The sequence below is a fragment of the Mercurialis annua genome, linkage group LG2 (genome assembly GCF_937616625.2).
Source record: "Mercurialis annua linkage group LG2, ddMerAnnu1.2, whole genome shotgun sequence".
Classification (NCBI taxonomy): Eukaryota; Viridiplantae; Streptophyta; class Magnoliopsida; order Malpighiales; family Euphorbiaceae; genus Mercurialis; species Mercurialis annua.
This window is the reverse complement of record NC_065571.1, coordinates 12,881,562-12,904,422: the sequence shown is the minus strand read 5'-3', so window position 1 is coordinate 12,904,422 and position 22,861 is coordinate 12,881,562. Positions and strand designations below refer to the sequence as shown.

Genomic DNA, 22,861 nt, shown 5'->3' with positions numbered 1-22,861 from the left:
TTACTGAGGAAGGACATGCTATATTTTAACTCAAATCAAATCAAGGTCAGTTAAAAACAATAACAGATAAAACAAGACAAACAGCAATTTACTTTTAGAGAAAGAACTACAATCCCTAGCTAATATCTCAAAAATAACTCAACGAACCAATAGATAGATCGCCATTATGATTCCGCAGCTTCAAGAGAAGCTTGAGTGCCCGTCTCTGTATTCTGCTCTTCAGTTGGAAGCTCATCAGCAACCTCATCATCCTCCATCCCAGGAGACTCGGGCATCTCATTCTCGGTAGTTATAAGCTGGTCATCTTCATCACCCTTCAACTCGGTCTCAGTAAAAAGATCCCTTTGGACAGGTACACTCCGAAGTTGTTGAGATGAAATGACATTTGCAATAGCTTTAAAAGCCACAGATGCTTTATCATTACCCTCTGCAACCTCCTCCTCCTCGCCCGTAGCAGATGTATTAGGTTCCTCTACGGTCTTCTCTAGCCGGGGTGGAGGAACAAAGAAAGGTATCTTACCACGCTGCCAGTCATGAAGCACCATCTTTGCTGCTGTCATATAGTCAGGTTCGCCACCCTGTGCATAATACAGAAACATACAGTCCATAAATGCAGGTGGAACCGTTATCTTTCAAAATTTTAAAAAACTAATTTTGTCAAGACGGGCAATTTAGCGGAACAGTTATGTATCTACTTCTGTCCCGGCCTAATTAACAAAATTTTCTATGCGCATTGTTCAAGACAGTTCAATAAATACAGTATAATATTACTTTCATACTCTTTCATGCCATTAGTTACATCACATTTCACTAAAAAATATTTCAATATATATTAAAAAAAAGATTAAGGTAAAAAATATTCTACAAATGAAAGTTGTCAGTTAAAATAAATCATCTAATAAAGGCAATATTAATTCACAACTTGCCAAGAATGGAGTGCTTACACCATGAAATACCAGAGATGAGAAAAACTTGTATTAACAGCGTAATCTCAGGAATATATTATAATGACCAAGATACGGCATGCATCAATTACAATTGATGTAGCCAGAGTCTAAAAATATCTAGAACCCCTAACATTTTTTAAATAATAATTATTTAAATCTTCAGGATTTAAATAATACATAATTTATTTTTAAAATAGTTAATGTTCAAAGGTTTGATACGTAAATTCAATAATTTATATAATTTATATTTAAAAATAGTTAATATTCAAAGGTTTAAAATGTAAATTTAAAACTTTTATAATTTTCAGTATTCGCAATTATCAAACAAACTTATTTAATTTAGCACTTAAAAAATGAGCAATTATTATTTTCAACACTTAATTTTTAATTTTATCAAACACCACCTAAGCGTTGTATTTTTATAAATTAACTCATTTTTACTTAAATAATGTAGTTTTCTTGATACTTATGTTTGTCCTAAGGGAGTATTAGTTTAGTGGCTACATCATTACCTGAGGACAGATTACAGAACTTGGCTACAACTGTATTAAGAAATCCAATTGCAACGATTTTGGATTAGGTCATAAAATCAGTAATGGTTACATAGGGTTGTCAAGGGCAAACAGCATGTGCCATGTCCTGCAGCAAAGAACACTATACACGAGCACAATGCTTGTGGGTAAAGAAGGAATCCTAATGCTGCACTACAAGATGAAAGAGAGTACAGGTTTGTCTGGATCGATCAGCATAGCATCAAGCTAAGCTCCACATTTTTTGATTGTTTTGTTTCTCATTTTGATCTTAACCATAAGATTGGTGTTCACTTACTCCACAGAACTACACCACCTAACAATTGTAGCATTGATTCATTACACATAGTAATGCAGCATGCGGAACTAAACCTCTGGATGTTATGTTTAATCCATTCAGTTGTTCCGTAACTTGTGTCCTATTAATACCATAAATGTAGATAAAATGATATTTTTAAATCGCAGAGCTCCAATCCCCTCCTCCAGGTTTACTATTCCAACTAACACTCAGCTGAATGACAATTACCATGAGGATTTTACAACTACCTGCCCCCATTATCACTAGAAGATTCAGATGCACCGGAATATAAATTTGGAAACACCCATCACATCTGAGTAAAGGAGCGAGATGAAATAATAGAGGTGGCATGTCATATTTTCAAAACTTAAGGAACTACGGCGCCAATTTAAATTAAAATTATTGCGCGCATTAAACTAATTTTCCCACAAGTGCTCTTTGATGTAAAGCATTTCAGAAAGAAAAATACCTTCAAAAGCTTGCCTGTTGATTTGCATAGCTGAACCAGAAAATCATTGTCATCTTCCCTGCAAAAATGTGATGCCATTCTATATTAGAAGGATTTACGCATTTGATCTCAACAAAAGAGTACTATGGAGTTCAAAAGTGATGCCAAAGAGGCCGAGAGAATGGTTTTGGATATGTAGATAAGCATTATAAATCATCTTAAAAACTCATACCAAAACTTTCAAGGCCTAAAAATTCTTTCATTTATAATTAAGGCAAAACTACCTGCAGAGGAGAAGCATGGTATATTGCAGGTAGCGACAGTATGTAATGGCAGTTTTTTAGCTAAAGAGATAGTATAAACTATAGAGGAGAAATAATACTATATAAAGTGGACCTTACAGCATAAAGAAAGATGCATCACCTATGGAAACTATAAAGTTGGAGGCTATGAAAACTAATACAACCAATAATAGCTGCACATATTTGAGGACAAGGGATTACAGCATGTAAATAATTATCTAAAGAAAGCCACAATGCTATGGAGCTCAAACAAAAAGCCTGAAATAGAATCACTTGATTCATACAAAATAAAGCAAGGAAAGGTAGCTAACCACTCTTGATTCATACAAAATAAAGCAAGGAAAGGTAGCTAACCACTCTTTTATTTTATATGCTCTTTGAAGGTGCTCCTTCTTGACACGTTTCAAGACTTCCCCTATGTGCTCAGAAGCATCATGCAAGTTAGTGACACGTACCTGTACATCACAGGAAATGTTCACATAATCACATTTATACATGACTATAGAGCAGGCTATAGATTAGTCATCAAAGAAGGTTAATCACATGCCAATAGAAGAAGTGTTTAGTTTTTATCAAATTCATCTTCTTGAGGAAGGAATGGTTTCCCATCTTTCTTTCAGCTTTCAGTCCTTTCTTAGGAAAAATCACTAATTATTTAGCTACACCTAGAACTAGAAGATAAGTTCTGCAGTGACTAAATCCAACTATTTCCAGTTCAAAGATATGCTTCATCTTAAATACAAGTCTCCTGAAAACTATTTGGTTCAAGGATAATTTATCAAAAATTCACTATTCTTGCAGACAAACTTAAACATATGACCTCATAACATGCAACGTCATACAAAGATAAACTTTTATGCAAACAAACAGAGATGAGACTTACCACTCCTTTCAATACAATATCTGTTTCAGTGTCTTTATTCTGATAAACAACTCCAGGGCAGTCAATCAAGAAGATTCTTTTTGTCAATGTTATGTATTGCCAGACCTTAGTCTCCCCTGGGATAGGCGCAACCCTACAGACCTGGAAACAATAAGGAAGACAATTTAATCTAGTAGAAAAACAACCAAAATAGTTTGCAATTGCATCAACATTAATCAGAGAAAAAAAAAGGTACAGCTAAAATAAATAATTACATTCTTAGTGCGCAGAGTGTTGATAACTGACGACTTTCCAACATTGGGATAACCAATGAATCCGACAGATATTGCTTGCTTGTCACTTTTCAAACGGGCATATTGTCTCAATACAGATAGAAGAGAACCCTGGAATTAAGAGAATACAAGTGCACATAAGGATGGTGAAACAATATCAAATACAAAAAAAGGAATAAAAGAATAATTCTAGAGTTTTACAAAATAAGCATGCCATAAATTGTCGATTTCTGGGATATAAGCATGCTATCAAACCCATTAAATTCCAATAGTAAGAACTGAAAAATTAGATGGCAGTGTATACAATTTTAAAATGAACATAATATATAGCTTAACAAACCTACCTTGCCAAAAGACTTGTTTATGCTGGCATGAAATGCTAGAGTTGGATATTCCTTGGATAATACCCTTAACCAGCCTTTTGTAGCCCAAGCTGGAATAAGATCACACTGGATAAATGAAGTACCGAAATCAGAAACCTTTCTCAGGGAACAAGAAGAAGAAGGAAGACATACTCCTCCTGATAAGACTTAAAAAAGAACGTATATCTGACCTTGTTTAACAGAAGAATCATGTGTTTGTGCTTGCAATGCTCTCTTAAATGCCGTTCTAAATGATAGCATCTAGTCCCTTGGGGATCCCTGGCATCTATAACCTATAACAAAAAAAGAACACTCAGAATTCTTTTCGCGACTTGTTGCACGGATTTTTATTCATAAAGATCAAAAATCGTAGTTAAAGCAAAGCACATAAACAACAATAAAGAACATGCACTGCGTACATTGAGTCTCCAAATTCCACAAATTCCATTTACGTAAAGACAATGCAAATCATATTTTTAATAACAAAAATATCAAACTCTAATCTGAACACATATTTTTCAGCATCATCTTTCTTCATGATTGAAGTCAACAAAAAGGAACAAAATAACTTTTAATTTGGCCAAGGAAAAGTAGAATCACCTGAACAACAACGTCTGATGAGTCAATAACTTTGTAAAGTTCACCCCATATACGCTTGCTTTGACCCTTTTCAAACATTGTATGCCGAACCAGGTCCCTAAACCCATCTTCATTTCCTTCTGCAAAAGTATCACTGCCATGCTTCATCTCGAAAGCATCTGCAAATTTGACAAGTAGTTATTGAGCACACACAGTATCACTTTATCCATCTGACATGCTCATACACGCAATAAAAAGGAAAGCACCCATAAAATTGAAATGATAGACATACGACCTTCCTTTGTTACGAAAAATAATAGAAATGACAAAAAAAGAAACAAGTTTATTTACCCTGAGAACCGTCAGCTTTCTTAAGTAACGACTCGTAATTAGCTGCCAAGAGCTTTGGGCGTTTCCTCTTCCGTGTAGGTCCAAATGCATCCCCAAATGGCTCCGTATCAAGAAGATGCACTCTTGCTTGCTTCACAGGTTGAAAACATAAAAATGAAAACCCAAGTGACAGTACAACTACAGACAATTTCAATTACCACACATCACATAAGATTCTAAATTCCTACACAGGAACTTGTAAGTGCAGGTATGACTAAAAGCATGTACAAGATATCTTGAAACATGCACTGAAATTAACTTAATGAACCGAACTTCTATTTCAAATAAAAAACAAGCTACAAGCTAAAACTACATGCAAGACATCTACCTAAACATTTTAAATATATATACTATACATGGTCATATTCATGTCAATTCAAAATCATGAATTTGGTTTATTTTACACGAAATAGCAAGAAACCCCAATTGGGGTAACATACCTTCTGATGGTCACTTAAAAGGGATAAAGGAAGCTTTCTCTCCTTCAGAATAACATTATAGCTGCTTGACATCCGATTTTGAAGCTCATCACGAAAAAACTCAAGTTCTTTCTGCTTCACAACCCTTGTATTCCCTATAACAAAGCCATTCGAACCAATAACTCAGTTGTACATATAATTTCAAATTGAACATGTACTAGTAATCCTCTAGTCACAGTTTCATATTTAATTCTGTGAACTTGAGTAAACATATTGAGCTCCAGCAATCAGTTAAAAGTTCTAATCGAATTGAAATTCTTTAAACTATCCAAACACACTCATAAGCGAAAATCAGCCACACAAACACCTAATAATTTAAACTCGGACAATTTAAAAGACATGATAGTACTGGCAGTGGTTATAACGGTTACTTACCGAACCAACGACGGTCAGGTACAATACGAGTATCAGGCAATTCTTTAGATTGCAACTCATGCTTCAAGATTTTACCCTTACTGTCACGAATGGGTTTCTTCTTGTACATTTTGAGCCGCCGCACGGTTGCGGCGCTACGCGCGTTGGTGCTGCTACTGGCGGCTCCATTGCTCCGATTCGTGTCGAGTGAGTGCTTCGGCTTACCGGAAATATTGACCTTCTTTTCTTTCTTCACCATTTTTTTTTTGCCTTCGCCGACTGGGGAAGGTTTCAAAGAGAGATTGAAACGCTTAGGATGCGAGGTTTTAAGGTTTTAAGGGTTAACGGATTGACCCGATTCTGTGTGGCCTAGCCCGATCTGACCAGTTTATGGGCCTGCATAGTATTGGGATTTTTTTAGAGGAAATTACATCCTCTACCCTCTTTTGTTCTTTTCTTTTAAAAATCCCCTCTCAAGTCTTTTTTTTTTTTTTTTTCAAAGGTAAATCCATTGATGAAGATTAAAATTACAAAATAAGGATGTAAGTCATATCACAAGAATTTTTTATATGATCTTTCAAGGTTTGAATAAACCAAATAAAGGCAAACAATCCATGATACAAGCAAAGATAAAAAGAGATCTAGTCATGGATCCCGTAAACTTAACACAACGATAAACAAAAACGTTGAGGGGGGACTTCGATCTCCTTCTCCCGATCGATGAGACGGAAGAAACGCTTGATCCGTTGAATCCTATTATCTCCAATCAACATCTTCATCTAGATCTACAAAATTAGAAGTCATAAACCTTCCGATCTTTAGATCTACAAGAACTTGAATATGAAGAATGAACAAACACTAAGGATTCTTAGTAGATCTAAACATTTAATCAAAAGAGGAATAAAAACCTTACAAACTTTATTAGACTTAAAAAAGACCAAAACAACATAAACAACATAAAAGAATTTTATTTAAATCAAACTAAAGATTCTAATCTTATTAATATGGACGGAGAGAAGATGATTTTCCGGCTATAGCCGGAAAATCACCTTCTCCCACCCTTAAAATGTTGAAGATGAAGAAGCTTTTTTTAGAGAAAAGGGAGAGCAATTTTTAGAGAGAGAATTGTTTTTTCATGCATGTGGCCCTCTCGAGTCTTTTATTAGCAAGCGTACATAATTTGCAACTTTCGCTTTTCAAAAGTATGCCTTTTTTTAGCCATCCTCTTCACGGCATTATCTTCTTCATTATTACAAAATTGAGTCTTTCCCTTTCATCTTTTAATTTTCTTTCCTTTATCCTAAAGTCAAATTATTTGTAGTTTTTGTCGTCATTTTCACACTTGATGTTGATTTTAATTTCAATTTCTTCCTAAAACATATAAAATCTAGGGGTGGTTGTTTTTTAAATTTTTTAGGTTCTAATTTTAATGTTTAAATTATCATTCTAGTTATGCTTATTGTTTATAATTGAATAATTTCAACTTTAAGTAATTGTTTTTTGAATAAAGAAAGCTTTAGAGATGATGGAGAGAACGCAATTTTTACTGATAAGAAGAATCTATTATCAGTATATTAACAAGCCAACATATTTGTGAGTATGGAAAAAATTTGAAGAAATTTAAAGGTTCTAGAAGAGCTGAGTGAGTATTGTCCTAATAAAAACACTGTATTTGCCTATATGTTTTGAAGGTAGATATAAAGAAGGCTATGTATGTGAAGATAATCTTGCATTTTGACATTGCATCGAACTACATCATTCAGTTATTTTATTGATTATTCATATATTTTTTATAAAATTATATCTATTTATTATTAACTTATGTAGCTACCACTGATTTACCTTTAAGCTACTGTTGATATACTAATATTATATATTATAACAAAAATATTTTCTTTTATATTTTTTAATGTTATTTATTTTAAATATTTCTCATTTTTATATTGTGTTTGTGGTGTATATATGGTTGCATTTATCGTATACTTCATCAAAGAAGGAATATGCATTTTAATCTACATATTGAATTTAGAGTGAATAATATGTTTTATTGTGTTATTATATAAAATCAACGAAAATGAATATGATATAAAGTCTCATTAAAACCTCATCGACGAATGAATGCAAAGGAAAGAGAAAAAATTGAAACTGACAAAAAGAAATGATGTATGTTTATGTATGTCATATCAATTTTTTATATAAATATATATTATATATGTATATGTTTTTTTCAAGTTCAACTTAGTTATTTTTTTTCTAAATATGTAAACAATAAAAAATACTGTCATAACAACATTTCATATAATGATCAACCACCGAGCAACAAAGAGCAACCAACGAGTTATAAAAGAGCAACTAACAAGCACCAAGAAAACGACAAACGAGCAACGAACTAACAATCAACAACAAAAAATGATAATAAAAACAAATAAAATATTCAAGAATTACAATAACAGGTTTACATTTATCGTCATGATCAGCTACATAAGCAATATTAGTTATGTTTTTTATTTGATAAAAATATATTTAATTAAATATAATAGATGATATTTAAATATAATAAAAAATAAAGAGATTGTATTATTGATAATTATAAAATTAAAAAAAATATTGAGTGACTTGATAATATATTAATAGAGAAAAAAAATTACAATGGATATGACAAGTGTTACCATATCAAAATATAATAAATATCCAAAGATAAATAAGTGTTTTGATATTGAAAGAAAATATGATAAATTTTTAATAGAAAAATTAAATATTTTTATTATAATAATAACAAGAGTAACCAATAAACAACTAGTAATTTTTTTTATTTTTTATTTAAAATTGTTGTTTTTGAAATATAAGTTATAAATTTTATCTTTTAATTTGTCCAAATTTGTTTATAAAAAAAATTATGTTTGAGATGAAAAATAACTTTTTTGGTTTTTTTGATCTTAACCCTCTACATATTAAATCCAAAAAGTAGTCAATCAGAATAGAAATGTCACAGTCTAACTAATAGCTTTTCCAAAGCTAATATAAGATGCATAAAAGAATAGGAAAGCTTTATTACATAATTAAAGAAAGAACATGTGGTCAGATGGAGCAAAAATTAACGGCGTACGTTTGTAAGTTGAAAAATAAAAAAAACCTATAAATGCTAAAGTTTAAGTTCAGGAGTATAATTGTCATGTGGACCATTTTTTTCAAGTATCTTTAAACAAGGCCCAATTTTTTTAGAGAAAATTAGACAGTATATTAAGATAGACAATCTTATTGTCAATATACAGTGAATATTTTCAATTTGCAAAAATATTTAGAGATCTTTTTTTTCTCATTTATAAACTTTCCCTTTTCATAAATATACAATTTATTAAAACTCTATTATGTTATATTCAAACACCAACATTCATCTTCTTCAAACAAAAATAAAAAATGGTTGCTGCCTATCTCTTCTTTTTCTTCCTCTACGTCAAAACTACCGTAACCACCACAACCACTTAACGACATTGTTGCCTCTTTTTCTGTCTCGTCTCTCCAGTAACCAGTCTTGGAGTAGGTAGAAGATTCGGTGGCGGTTAACAAGAGATCTGGCGATCCGCAACCTTCTTTAGATCTGGAGACCCGCATCTCCTTCTTTAGATTCGGCGACCCGCATCTAGCAACGGATTTGGCAGCTGACGTGGAGGTCGAGATGGTGGAAGCCGCGGTGGTTGGGTTTCGCTATGGAGGTCATCCTTCTTTCCAGCGTCGTCGCTCCTCACAAGTGGAAACGCCGGATATTAAACACCCTAGATCATTGAACTTATCTGTTATTACAGAAAGGGTACTAAACTTCATTTTGTTACAAAAAGATCACTATGTTATACCTTTTCTTACAACGGAAGGTCACTACGGCGGATTCGGTCAAATTTTGTTATAAAAAGGTCACTAAACTTATCGTGAATTACAAAAAAGGTTACTGAATTATATTCCTATTTGTAATTCCGGCTTGCTACATAAGCAAAAACGGTGCGTTTTAATGTCAAAACGGGGAGTTTTATACGAGTGACATCTTGTCGTAACAAAAGTATAGTTTAATGACTTTTTTGTAATAAAATGAAGTTTAGTACCCTTTCTATAATAACAAGTAAGTTCAGTGACTTGGAGTGTTTAATATCCTGGAAACGCCACTGTTCTTCCCGCGACTGTCATCCACCACCATCAGCTGAAGCAGAATATAAGAGTTTAGCAGCCTTTGCATGTGAATTACAATTGATAAGCTATATTTTAAAGGATTTTCATATCTCAGTATCCTCACCTATTTCTCTTTGGTGTGATAATCGAGCAGCCATTCACATCACAGACAATCCTGTTTTTCATGAAAGAACAAAACATTTGGATATAGACTGCCATTTGGTTCGAAGTTGCTTCAAAGATGGTTTCATTCGTGCTCTGCACATTCCTTCTGCATAACAGAAGGCTAATCTCTTCACCAAAGCCCTATCAGCTCCCAGTTCTCGAAGCTACTGTCCAAGTTGGGGTTTTGTCTGATCTTCACCAACCTCCAACTTGAGGAGGGGATGTAGAATTATTATTCTAGTCCTCACCACACTCTATCCTTTCCTCTCCAAGAATGTAGCTGTAGCTGCCACCTGTCATTCTGATTCTCTCCACTGTCAATATCGTTATAGCTCACTTGACATCATTCCATAAATATTTCTTTTTTTTTAGTTCAGCTAATGTCACATTGAATAACAGAATTTGGTAGAATAGCGTAGAGGATAAGCATTCATTGTTGTATATATAGCTGTATTCTTTCAGTAATTAATATACGAGATATTGAGTTTTTACTCTTAATTATTTGTTCAATGATCCCTAAATTTTTATTGGCTAAAGGATCATGGATCCCACGTAATTGAATCCAGCAAGGAACAAATTGGAAATCTGATGGTTTATAGAAATATCCAATTTCCCATGGACGCAGCAATACTAAATAATTTTTGTACTGCCATGGCGATCCATTTAGAATTTTAAACATTTCAAATTTGTCGTTGAAGAAGATCTGTAGTAGACCGATAGAACCTTCTCGGACAGTAAATCCCACTCCCCAGGTTGTTGACATAGCCGACTGATATATGTGTAGGGCTGTGCGTCGGTCGGTTCGGTTCGGTTCGGCAGTAAAGATTCAAAAACCGACGGTACTGATTAGTTTGAAATATTGAAACCAAATTGCCAATTTTTTTAACAGAAACCGAATAAAATGTAACCGAAATGTATTGGTCGGTTCGGTTCGGGTTCGGTTCGGTATATCGGTTTGGGCCTTATGAATGGGCCAATAAACAGCCTTTTACAAAGATACAAATTGTAAAGTAAACAAACAACATACATGAAAATACATCATTAAAATACGAATCTGCAGTACTAAACTGCTAAATGATACATAAAATATAGTTTGTATCATAATAACTGCATCACCCACCCATACAAAATTATACAAATATTCCCTTATCCAATACAAAAAAAGATATATAGTTGCTGAATTTACAAAAACTCCCTTTAGTCCATCACAGTTCAAATATATAATACAAATTATCTGTTTCAAAAAGTAAATAATTGGCAAGTCAAAAATCAGAGTTCATGTACAAATTCCATTTGCCAATTGTAACTTCATCTCTTCAATTGAATAAGCCATGCTTTTGTAACAGCAGGCATATAAGCAGAGATCAGAGCACAACAGAAACGAGAGAAGCTGTTTAAAGACATTAAAAAGTACTTAGAACATAAAAAGTGTACTAAATTGAAAAATAATTTGAAAACCAAAGTTAAAAACTGAAATTGGAAAAGAGAATTTATAATTAAACAGGGGCTCAGAAATATAATTTTCCAGTCATTTGTAAGGCGAACACAATGATATGGTGGCTCTAAAAGGTGCCAATACATCATATCACTTTAATGCAGGCATTACAAAATCTGAATATGGTGGAAGCATCATCATTGCCCAAAAGAAAATACAAAAGAAACACAACAGTTTGAAAACAGATTTTAAAGAGAGATTAAAGTTAGAAGAAGTTTAAAATTAGAAGTTTAAACTTAGAAGTAGTTTAAAGTTAAAAGAAGTTTCAAACCAGCTTGAAATTATTTTCAAAATTAGAACAAATTCAAAACTGTACAAGAGTTTAAAGTTAGAAGAAGTTCATACTTTTTTGATAAGAAGAAGTCAGATGTAGATTTTTGCTTCCACCATTTGGACTTCAAATCCAGATTATCAGAAGAGTCAGGGACAGGGACAGCAATTGATCCATGGATCAGCTTGCATTCAGCACTCAGAAGGGACAAGCAGCAGGGACATTGAACTCATTTGGCTTCCACCACCAGAATCCAAATCCAGAACACATGGCTAACATCACATGTGTTCTCCAAAAGCAAAAATGGGACACTTTCATCTTTGTTTCAAATTGCAGGAGGGCCAACATTTGGCAACTCTGAAAAATCAAACCAAATAGAAATATAAGTTCAAATTTGAAAGTAAAAAAATATACTACAAAATTAAAAAGGAAAGAAGCTCATAACCTTGCTCAAATGCATCCAACTCCTCAATGGATTCTTCCACAATCAAGGGTGCATTGCATACTCTCAACCAGTCTTGTGTACAAATCAAAGCTTCCACCAGTTTAGGAGTCAAAGAACTCCTGAAGCTATCCAGTACTCTGCCGCCAGTGCTGAATGCTGATTCAGATGCCATAGTAGAAATGGGAACAGCAAGAATGTCGCGAGCTAGTTTAGAAAGAACTGGAAACCGTTGAGCATTATGCTTCCACCAATTTAAAACATCCACACCATCTCCGTCTTCCAGTAATTCCTCACTGAGGTATACTTCTAGTTCACTCCTACGAGTACTTGAAGTTCCCATTTCTTTTCTATGTCTCTTAAATCTAGCTTTCATTACTGATGGAGGCCTTTTTGAACCAGAATCAGGCACAAGAACTGGAACAGAGGCTGATGCAACACCTCCTTGAGAAGGGGATAATTGACACTGAGAACTCACCTCAGTCAAATTGGGTCTGCTTCCACCAGATTCGTACAAAGATACGTATTCATTGAACAACAAAGTGAGTTCATCAACAACAGACTTAAACAGAATTACCCCCTTCTCATTTCCAAACATTGTGGTTAAAGAGTACTCCACACCTTCTAACTTAACAGAAGGATCAAACACACAAGCAAAAAAAATTAACTTATTCATTTTTTCAGGGTCACCCCAATACTTGTCAAACTTTACTTTCATCTTTTCACCCAGCATTTTAACCTCAAAATCCTCAATGTCTATCATATCACCCAATACACAATTCAAATCACAAATTTCTTGAAAATACATATCAGAAGTCACATACAAAGACCCAGATATGCGTAAAGTAACATGATAGAAGTGAGACAGACAATCAGAAAACTTCCTCACAACCTCCCAATCAAGAAACTCAGGAATACACTCATTCAAATCAGACCTAAAAGATGACTCATCCTCATCATATTTTTCAAATGCTTTTTCAAATAAACAGGCTGTAGTGAGCATCAAATAAGTAGAGTTCCAACGAGTAGGCACATCAAGACACAAAGACCTTTTAGTTTCAATGCCAACAGATTCAGCAGCTTCTTTAAATTTTTTTAACCTAGCAGGACTGTTCCTAATGTACCTAACACAATCTCTAACTTTCTTAATTGAAACATTCACATCTTTTAGACCATCACTAACAACCAAATTCAATATATGTGCAATGCATCTCATATGTAAAAACTTGCCCTTGGCAACCCCAGTTCCCCATTGCAGCAGTTTCTTTCTAAAAGCAGTCACAGCAGTATCATTACTACTAGCATTATCCATTGTAATTGTGAACACATTTTTAAGTCCCCAGTCCAACAAACAATTTTCCAGGGACTTAGAAATCTGTTCACCCCTATGACCACTAATAGGCATAAAAGCAATGATTCTTTTGTGCAAAATCCACACATCATCAAGCCAATGACATGTAACACACATGTAGTTAATTCTCTGAATACTAGTCCATGTATCAGTTGTTATAGAAACCCTTTGACTATGTTCTTTTAAGAAAAGTTTCAATTTTAGCCTTTGTTCCTCATACAATTTGAAACAGTCCCTAGTTACAGTCCACCTTGATGGTATTTTAAACCTAGGACATGCAGTTAACATCAGTTTTCTAAATCCCAAACCTTCCACAAACCTAAAAGGTAACTCATCCACAACTATCATATAGGCTAATGCTTCCCTAACAGATTCTTGACAAAACTTCCAAGACCCAACATTAACTGTACCAGCACCATCATTACAAACAGGGGCAACAGGATTCAAACATAACAAAGCTTGCCTAGTATGTTTAGCATGAGGGTTTTTAAAACATGCAAGCATATGTGCCCTCAGAGTAGAAGTACCATTCAATTTACTATGGCATTGATAAATCTTAGCACAATAAAGACACTTTGCAGTAATGACTCTACCAGACTCATTGTTGGCAAATAATCGCAAGTGTACGATATCGCGCAAGTAATATAACTTGGAAGACCAAGTATCGATCCCACAGAGACAATGGACTTAATCACTAATTTCAAATATTCTTTAATCGGCTAGCTAGAAAAATCAATAGGGTTTTGTAATTTAATTAAACTAATATAAACTGAAAACAAATAATAAAATAGGGTTTAAAACAATAAGATTAAAAAGTTCAAGGATTGATAATCCCAAATAAATAAGCAAAATTATGGAATAGGATTTCTTAGTGATTTTATCGCGAATCGAGCTATTCTAAAGCACCGAATCCCGCCCTCTCAAGCCTCAAAGATCCGAATAAAATCACAACCTAATTAACTAACAATTTATTAACTCGCTCTCACGATATTAAAACTGAATTAAATAATCAAATTATAATTATTAAGCAAACTCAACGACTACCTAAATTCCAACCCGCTCTCACGGCGTTTTTCTTTAAGTTCTTAATTATCTATGTCTATTTAATTAACAATCTCTCAATTAGTTAACTAAACACAAACTCATGAATTAAGTAGCTAATTTAATCCAAGCAATAAGATTAATAATTAAGACACGAATTAATACTAATCCATCCAATCCAAATAATTACCAATTTATAAGCTCATATCAACCCTCGAACAAGGGTTTTAGTTACACATATTAAAACTGAAACAAAACAAGAAGGATGATGAAGAAGAAAGCATAAATAAACAATAAATACCGGAGTTGTCAATTTCGGAAAGAATCGTCTTGATTAAACTTGAAATCTTCAACAATCGTCTTGCAGAAACTAATTATAAACTGCTTATAAACTGCTGGAAAAAACTAAACTAAAAGCTATTTAATAAAAACTAAATTATAACTACTCTAATCTAATGTCTAATCTATTCTACATCTTAAATTGAGTCTAGTACAAGGTCTTTATATAGTAGGAGAAGTTCCGGAGTCTTCTAATTCGTATTACAAATCAATTTGTAATAGGAATTGTAATTGTAATTTGAGGAGGAATTTCAGTCCAATTCAAAGTCTGCTGCACGCGTAATTTTCTTCTTTCCCGTTCGGGAAGCCATAGTCCCGTTCGTGACATGCCCAATTTTAACATGGTTCCCGAACGGGAGCCTCATTCACGTTCGAAAAAACTTGAACCGAAAGCTTTGAGATGTTGATTCCTTCTTGAGTCCCGAACGAGACAAGGCCTTCTCGTTCGAGACTCATGCTCATTCTGCATGGTTCCCGTTCGTGAAACCTTTGTTTCGAACGGGAACAACCCATTTTTGCTCAATCTCGTTCGTGAAACTTCAATTCCTTCGTCCGCAAGCTACGCTTTTTACTCGTACACGCAATCCACCATAAATTTGCCCCAAATAGTCGTTTTTCACCTAATTTCCACTGAAACACTAACAAACACTATTAAACGTAAAAACGCCAAATAATGTATAAAAACAATACTACACATGATGAAAACCGAGTAAAATCGACCCTAAATATAGGAGTAAAATACTCCTATCAAACCTCCTCACACTTAACCTTTGCTTGTCCTCAAGCAAGAAATAAATCTTACTCTACAAAATATGTTAGAAATCCTTAGCATATAACTTAACAATAAATCAATCAAAGAAATCCCCGACCCTATGAATAATATGAAAAACAACCTTCTAAAACCGACAACTAAATAATGATGCAATCAAATAACAATAATAATTTTATGACATAATTCAATATAACAACAGTTACTAACTCATTAGTACAAGGTCAAATTGAATCACACTTCAAGCTTCACTATCACTTGCGGGACATGGAACATAATCAATTTTTCACTTAGGCAAATCATAGCACAATTTAGTAAAAACTAAGCTAATGGCATCAATATTTCAACAAGTAGGGTATATAACAAAGAATATACTCACCATAAGCTTGCTCATAGTCTCGGACTCCGCTACTTGATTCGGTAATCAACAAAAATCATATGGTCTTTTATTGGGTTGTAATGTGGCTAAGGTAAAGGGTAGGTAAAAAGGTTAAACAAAGGCTAATTATCAACTTAATAAACTATTTATTACTACTATTAACTTATAGGTTGAATTAACTCCGCTTTTGCGTTTATATGAACTCTTAACTTTTTTTTATTTTTGAATTACGCTCTCCTTATTGCTTTTTGCAATCTCAGAATTTTTTTTCTTTTGAAGCTTTTGCTTGCAAATTTTTATCTTTTTTTTTAATCTTTTTTCCAAGGCGCAATCTTAATCTTTTAAGCACAATGTAGTTCACTTTCTCTTTTCACTAATCTTGAGTTTTGAATCACCTATATTCATCATAGTCATAACAAATAATATATTAAGTCGACAAGGTAAATAAAAGAGGTAAAACATAGAACGGTAAAGGGTAAAATATGGTAAAAACAATAAAAAGGTTTAAGGCTCAAATTGGTGTAATCTAAGGGATAAAGGGTAGTCTATTTAAGTGGTCTAAAAGAAAGGGTATACCTAATTGCCATAATCATCTAATTGTTGAAAACTCAATCGTGTAACTTTAAACGGACACCGAGCAAGTTCTAGGAATAAAACATGAAATCAACACTCACAACAAGAAAATTAAGCTCAAAACTCTCAAAAGTGTGTAGTGTTATGCCATAAACTCAATTCCTACTTAAATTATGCTATTTATGCCAAAAGTTTAAAAACGACTATAAAAATAAACAATCAACATGTCATGAATCCGCATCAAGTTATTCAATTATGTTTCAACGATTTGAACAAGTCTAAATTTTGAATTCACCCTTATTTCATCGGATTATGTCAACGAATTATTAAGTCATTAAGCAAGCATCGCTTATCAATTGTCGAATTAAGAAATCGCGTTCATACATTCATTGATTCGGGGAAATCTAAGATTGACAAATTAATTAAGATACACACCAAATCAACTAACACTTTCATATTTAAAAGACAAAGATTTAAAGCGATACAAGGCATTGAAAATAAACTACTAACACCCTAAAACACCCTAATACAATCTACTAAAACACAAAAACACAAGAAAAATAACAATAATAAAAAAAACACAAACTAAACCTAAGAAAACATAAATAAAGAAACAATAATAAAGAAATAAAAATCCTAACTAAACGATATGTTTTTCCCCCATCCTCACACTATTTCATGCAATGTCCTCAGTGTAATGAAATAATAATAAAAATTGAAAAACATGAGTGTAAGATGAAAGGAAAATAATACCTCTTGGGATTGCCTCCCAAGTGCGCTTTAGTTAGAGTCTAAAGCTAGACTCTTCGCGTAAGGTTGCTAAAAATAAAACCTAACATGAGGAAGCCGTCTTGGTAGCATCTTCTCCCTTTTTTTTCTTGTTGGCTCCTTTAAATAAAACTCGGATGATATAGAGTATGCTTGTACTCTATAGTAGGGAACATGAGGAGTATGAAGCATATTCATATATTTTGTATTATTTCCATCATACTCGGAATCAAACCCTTCTAAGAATGGATCTTTAAAATCAAAGATTTTATTAAATTCCTTGTAGAGTACCGTAATACCAAATTGCTCTCCACTTTCATTATTTAAGCTTATGGATGTTGTAATTGGGTGGAAAATCGGAGTTTCAAGTTCACCATCCTCACACTGTTCTTCTTCGGCATCTACATGTACCTTTGTTGGATGATGTCCAACTAAAGCATTGACATATGGAATTTCAGCTATCTCATCCTCACTATTGATCGGCACATCGTCAATTTGAACCACCTTCGTAACATATGGACTGTCAAGTGATTTTCCGCTTCGAAGCTCAATTACTTTTACTTGCTCTTTTAGATTTGATTCTGTTGTAGATGGTAGACCATCTTGAGCTATATTTTGAATCAAAATAGCCAATTGAGAAATTTGCGTCTCAAGACGGTGGTTGACCGCGGCTTGATTTTGGAAACCGGTTCTCATCTCCTCAATGAATTCGTCAATCTTGCTTCCTTCATCCACATTCCAATTTTGCTGAAAATCCGGTGATTGTTGTGGTTCATTATCAAAGTTGGAATTGAAATCCCATTCGTTTTGATGTGGGTGATAACTTGAATTAAAGTTCAAATTTTCACTGAAGTTCTCCCAAGTATCGTTCCAACCATAAGTTTCACTATCTTGCCATTGATCACCCATATAGTTGGCATGTCCATTCCAATCTGGATAGAGTGCATGACACTCACCTCGAATATGACCAAAATCCCCACAAATTTCACAGTTATACCGAAAATTTTGGTACTGCATATAATTTTGATTCCATGCCATTACTCTTTTCAGAATAGGTACACCAAAAAAAAATGAGGATAAACCAACAAATATCAAATTTCCTGCACACCCAAAAACAAGAACACCCCACGTAAAATCCAATAAACACAAAAAAATAAAAATAAAAAAACAGAAAATAAAAGCTAACACAATCAAGAATATAATACTCTTAATTTATTAAATACGCAATTGTCCCCGGCAACGGCGCCAAAAACTTGTTGGCAAATAATCGCAAGTGTACGATATCGCGCAAGTAATATAACTTGGAAGACCAAGTATCGATCCCACAGAGACAATGGACTTAATCACTAATTTCAAATATTCTTTAATCGGCTAGCTAGAAAAATCAATAGGGTTTTGTAATTTAATTAAACTAATATAAACTGAAAACAAATAATAAAATAGGGTTTAAAACAATAAGATTAAAAAGTTCAAGGATTGATAATCCCAAATAAATAAGCAAAATTATGGAATAGGATTTCTTAGTGATTTTATCGCGAATCGAGCTATTCTAAAGCACCGAATCCCGCCCTCTCAAGCCTCAAAGATCCGAATAAAATCACAACCTAATTAACTAACAATTTATTAACTCGCTCTCACGATATTAAAACTGAATTAAATAATCAAATTATAATTATTAAGCAAACTCAACGACTACCTAAATTCCAACCCGCTCTCACGGCGTTTTTCTTTAAGTTCTTAATTATCTATGTCTATTTAATTAACAATCTCTCAATTAGTTAACTAAACACAAACTCATGAATTAAGTAGCTAATTTAATCCAAGCAATAAGATTAATAATTAAGACACGAATTAATACTAATCCATCCAATCCAAATAATTACCAATTTATAAGCTCATATCAACCCTCGAACAAGGGTTTTAGTTACACATATTAAAACTGAAACAAAACAAGAAGGATGATGAAGAAGAAAGCATAAATAAACAATAAATACCGGAGTTGTCAATTTCGGAAAGAATCGTCTTGATTAAACTTGAAATCTTCAACAATCGTCTTGCAGAAACTAATTATAAACTGCTTATAAACTGCTGGAAAAAACTAAACTAAAAGCTATTTAATAAAAACTAAATTATAACTACTCTAATCTAATGTCTAATCTATTCTACATCTTAAATTGAGTCTAGTACAAGGTCTTTATATAGTAGGAGAAGTTCCGGAGTCTTCTAATTCGTATTACAAATCAATTTGTAATAGGAATTGTAATTGTAATTTGAGGAGGAATTTCAGTCCAATTCAAAGTCTGCTGCACGCGTAATTTTCTTCTTTCCCGTTCGGGAAGCCATAGTCCCGTTCGTGACATGCCCAATTTTAACATGGTTCCCGAACGGGAGCCTCATTCACGTTCGAAAAAACTTGAACCGAAAGCTTTGAGATGTTGATTCCTTCTTGAGTCCCGAACGAGACAAGGCCTTCTCGTTCGAGACTCATGCTCATTCTGCATGGTTCCCGTTCGTGAAACCTTTGTTTCGAACGAGAACAACCCATTTTTGCTCAATCTCGTTCGTGAAACTTCAATTCCTTCGTCCGCAAGCTACGCTTTTTACTCGTACACGCAATCCACCATAAATTTGCCCCAAATAGTCGTTTTTCACCTAATTTCCACTGAAACACTAACAAACACTATTAAACATAAAAACGCCAAATAATGTATAAAAACAATACTACACATGATGAAAACCGAGTAAAATCGACCCTAAATATAGGAGTAAAATACTCCTATCACTCATCATACACACGATCAAAGTGGTCCCAAACAGGAGACCTACTAACCATTGGCTTCCTCTTTTTGGATTGGGGATTTGCCCCAATTGCCTCAGGCACAGGCAAAGGCCGTGTTGAGCCCTCAAAAGGCAACAATGCAGCAGCAGGAGCATTAGGACTGGGAGCAATGTTGCTCCCAATCCCAACATCTTCAACTGCAGCCATCTGCAAAAAAAAAAACACAGAGAACATTAGATATATAAACATAACACAAGAACAAAAGAATAAGTAAATGACATGCTACATTAACTTTAAATCAAACAGAAATTAAGGTTTAAAATTAAACTCTTACCACTGAATTAGTTGCCATCGATCCAGAGGCAGATGTGTAGTACAAATCAACAATCTCTTAAGCTTCCACCACTTGATTTATCAAACAACATACAGAAAGTTCATATATATTAGTATTCAGTAACTAAAAAATAGAATCTCAAAAGTTAACAAAGAAAATTAAATTACAGAAATTACCTTTCTTTTGATATGAAGTTATCAGAGGAAATAAAACGTCACTCAAGCACGATATCCACCAGTCAGATGCAATAATCAAACACAAATGATAGATCCATCATGCAAGAATCAAACACAGACCATTAGTTAGGCTTCTTCATGTAATCATGAAAGAATCAAACACAGAACCAAAGTTAAACTGGAAATGAAAGGTAAACAAATCTAATATCTTACCAGTTAGTTCGTGTTTTATACTATTTATTAACAGATCGTTAATAAAAAGTAAAGAGATCAGAACACAAGACAAGTTCCTTCTTCAGTTCTTCTACAGAAAAGAAGAAGATTTCGAAATAAAAACAGAAAGAAGCTTAATCAGACCATAAATCCATGATATCAAAGAGGAGAGGAGGAGCCATCGTTTAGTATTTGATTATGTGTATGAGGAATGAGGTTTGAATTAGGGTTTTTTTCAGAGAGAAAATCAGAGAATGGAATAGAGAGAGAGAGAGTAGAGAGAGAGGCGATAGAAGGAGAAATGAATTAGGTTTAGAATTTTAGGGTTACAAATTTTTAAGGTGGTTTAAATACCTTACACAAAACTCACCGTTTTGTGTAGGGTTTCTGATACGTGTGGAGGCTCCAGAAGCTTCCCACGCGTGTGTTATAACCCTATACAAAACAGTGTCGTTTTGTGTATCGGTTATTCGGTTAAATCGGTAACCAATCAGCTAAATCCAAACCGTAAATCAAACCCCGATATTTTCCACACCTCAGCACCAAACGGTGCCGTTTTGACCAAAATTTCCGAATTAAAATTTATATTTCGGTTTGATTTGACTCGGTTAAATCGGTCGATCTGGTTTTTGCACAGCCCTATATATGTGTAATTTCACAATTTTATTAGTCTCCACTCTACAAAATATAAACAGTTGATGGACATCTGTTGTAATTATAAAATCATCATCTTCTAATTCTAGGCTTGAAGTATTAACCGTATAAATTTAAGTATTTGGTATTGGTTGTGTTGAAGAGGAACTTGTCATAGTTACAAAATGAATTCAAGTGACAATACCTTTGTCAAAATATGTCTTCATCCTTATAAAGGACTAGTGCCAAAATATATCTTAATAACACGTCATCGTTACTATTTGTTTAATTAAGGTTTTTTATATTAACTAAAACCGCAACATTATATATGAAAGTTATTTTGGTCTTTTCATTTGTCATTAATGGTAAAATCATAAAAAAAATAACAGAAGGGTGTCATAGTTCGCATAACTGAAACTGAGGGACGACATTATTTAATTTTCAAACAGAAGGAGTCAAACTATTAATCCATCTATCTATCTATCTATAACTATTTTATATGTGGGAAGGAGGGGGAGGGGGGGAGAGACAAACAAAATTACGCTAATAGGTTTCATTAAGGGTATAATTTATAATTGAATAGATAAGACTAATAAAAGGTTAATTTAAATAATATATTATAAAAGAAAAATTAGCTTTTAGTTAAACATAAAACACTACTAACTACGGACTATTAGAATTAGTATATAGTTAAACTTCAAACACTATTGACTACGTTAATATATTTTTTATTGCAACTAAACATTATCAAACTATTATCAATCTTATTACGCAAAACCCATCGTAAGGCCCTTCTACTATTACCATTTTGACTCGAGAAGCCCCTACCCCAAAGTTTTTCGCGGCCGAGTCTTTTTACTTTCAAAAATCGTATTTTTAGGCCCTTACGTGGATGGAAAAGGGCAAGTGAAGCCCACTCTCCGTTTATTAACAGAAAACGATAACGTGACATTTCTTCCTATTTATTGATGCCCACGTGGCATATCAACTTAAGGACTTATTTTACATAAAATTACAATTTAATAAAAAATAGTAAAATATAATAACTTTAATGGCAAAACTATCATTTTCCCATCATCTTCAATTCACTCCATCGATAATCCATCTCCACCACCACCACTGTCTCTGCCA

At 33.5% G+C, this 22,861-nt stretch overlaps 1 protein-coding gene across 1 annotated transcript; it reads right to left on the bottom strand.

Moving 5' to 3' along the window:
• Window positions 1-6,152, bottom strand: LOC126668004 (nuclear/nucleolar GTPase 2). The gene is made up of 11 exons (XM_050361192.2): window positions 5,866-6,152; window positions 5,452-5,585; window positions 4,973-5,102; window positions 4,643-4,800; window positions 4,234-4,335; window positions 4,025-4,129; window positions 3,663-3,791; window positions 3,409-3,549; window positions 2,880-2,980; window positions 2,245-2,302; window positions 1-578 (listed from the first exon to the last, which is right to left on the bottom strand). The coding sequence occupies exons 1-11, from the start codon at window positions 6,101-6,103 to the stop codon at window positions 165-167; spliced, it is 1,710 nt and encodes a 569-aa protein (XP_050217149.1). The 5' UTR covers window positions 6,104-6,152; the 3' UTR covers window positions 1-164.
• Window positions 6,153-22,861: the final 16,709 nt, after the last annotated feature.

Bases quoted from the DNA above. Each gene is read 5' to 3' on its own strand.
- LOC126668004 (XM_050361192.2), bottom strand. From the start codon at position 6,103: ATGGTGAAGAAAGAAAAGAAGGTCAATATTTCCGGTAAGCCGAAGCAC. The intron at 4,336-4,642 runs GTGATTCTACTT...TTTTTGTTATAG, and splicing joins CATCAGACGTTGTTGTTCAG to GTTATAGATGCCAGGGATCC. The intron at 2,303-2,879 runs GTTAGCTACCTT...ACATTTTTGCAG, and splicing joins GCATATAAAATAAAAGAGTG to GGAAGATGACAATGATTTTC.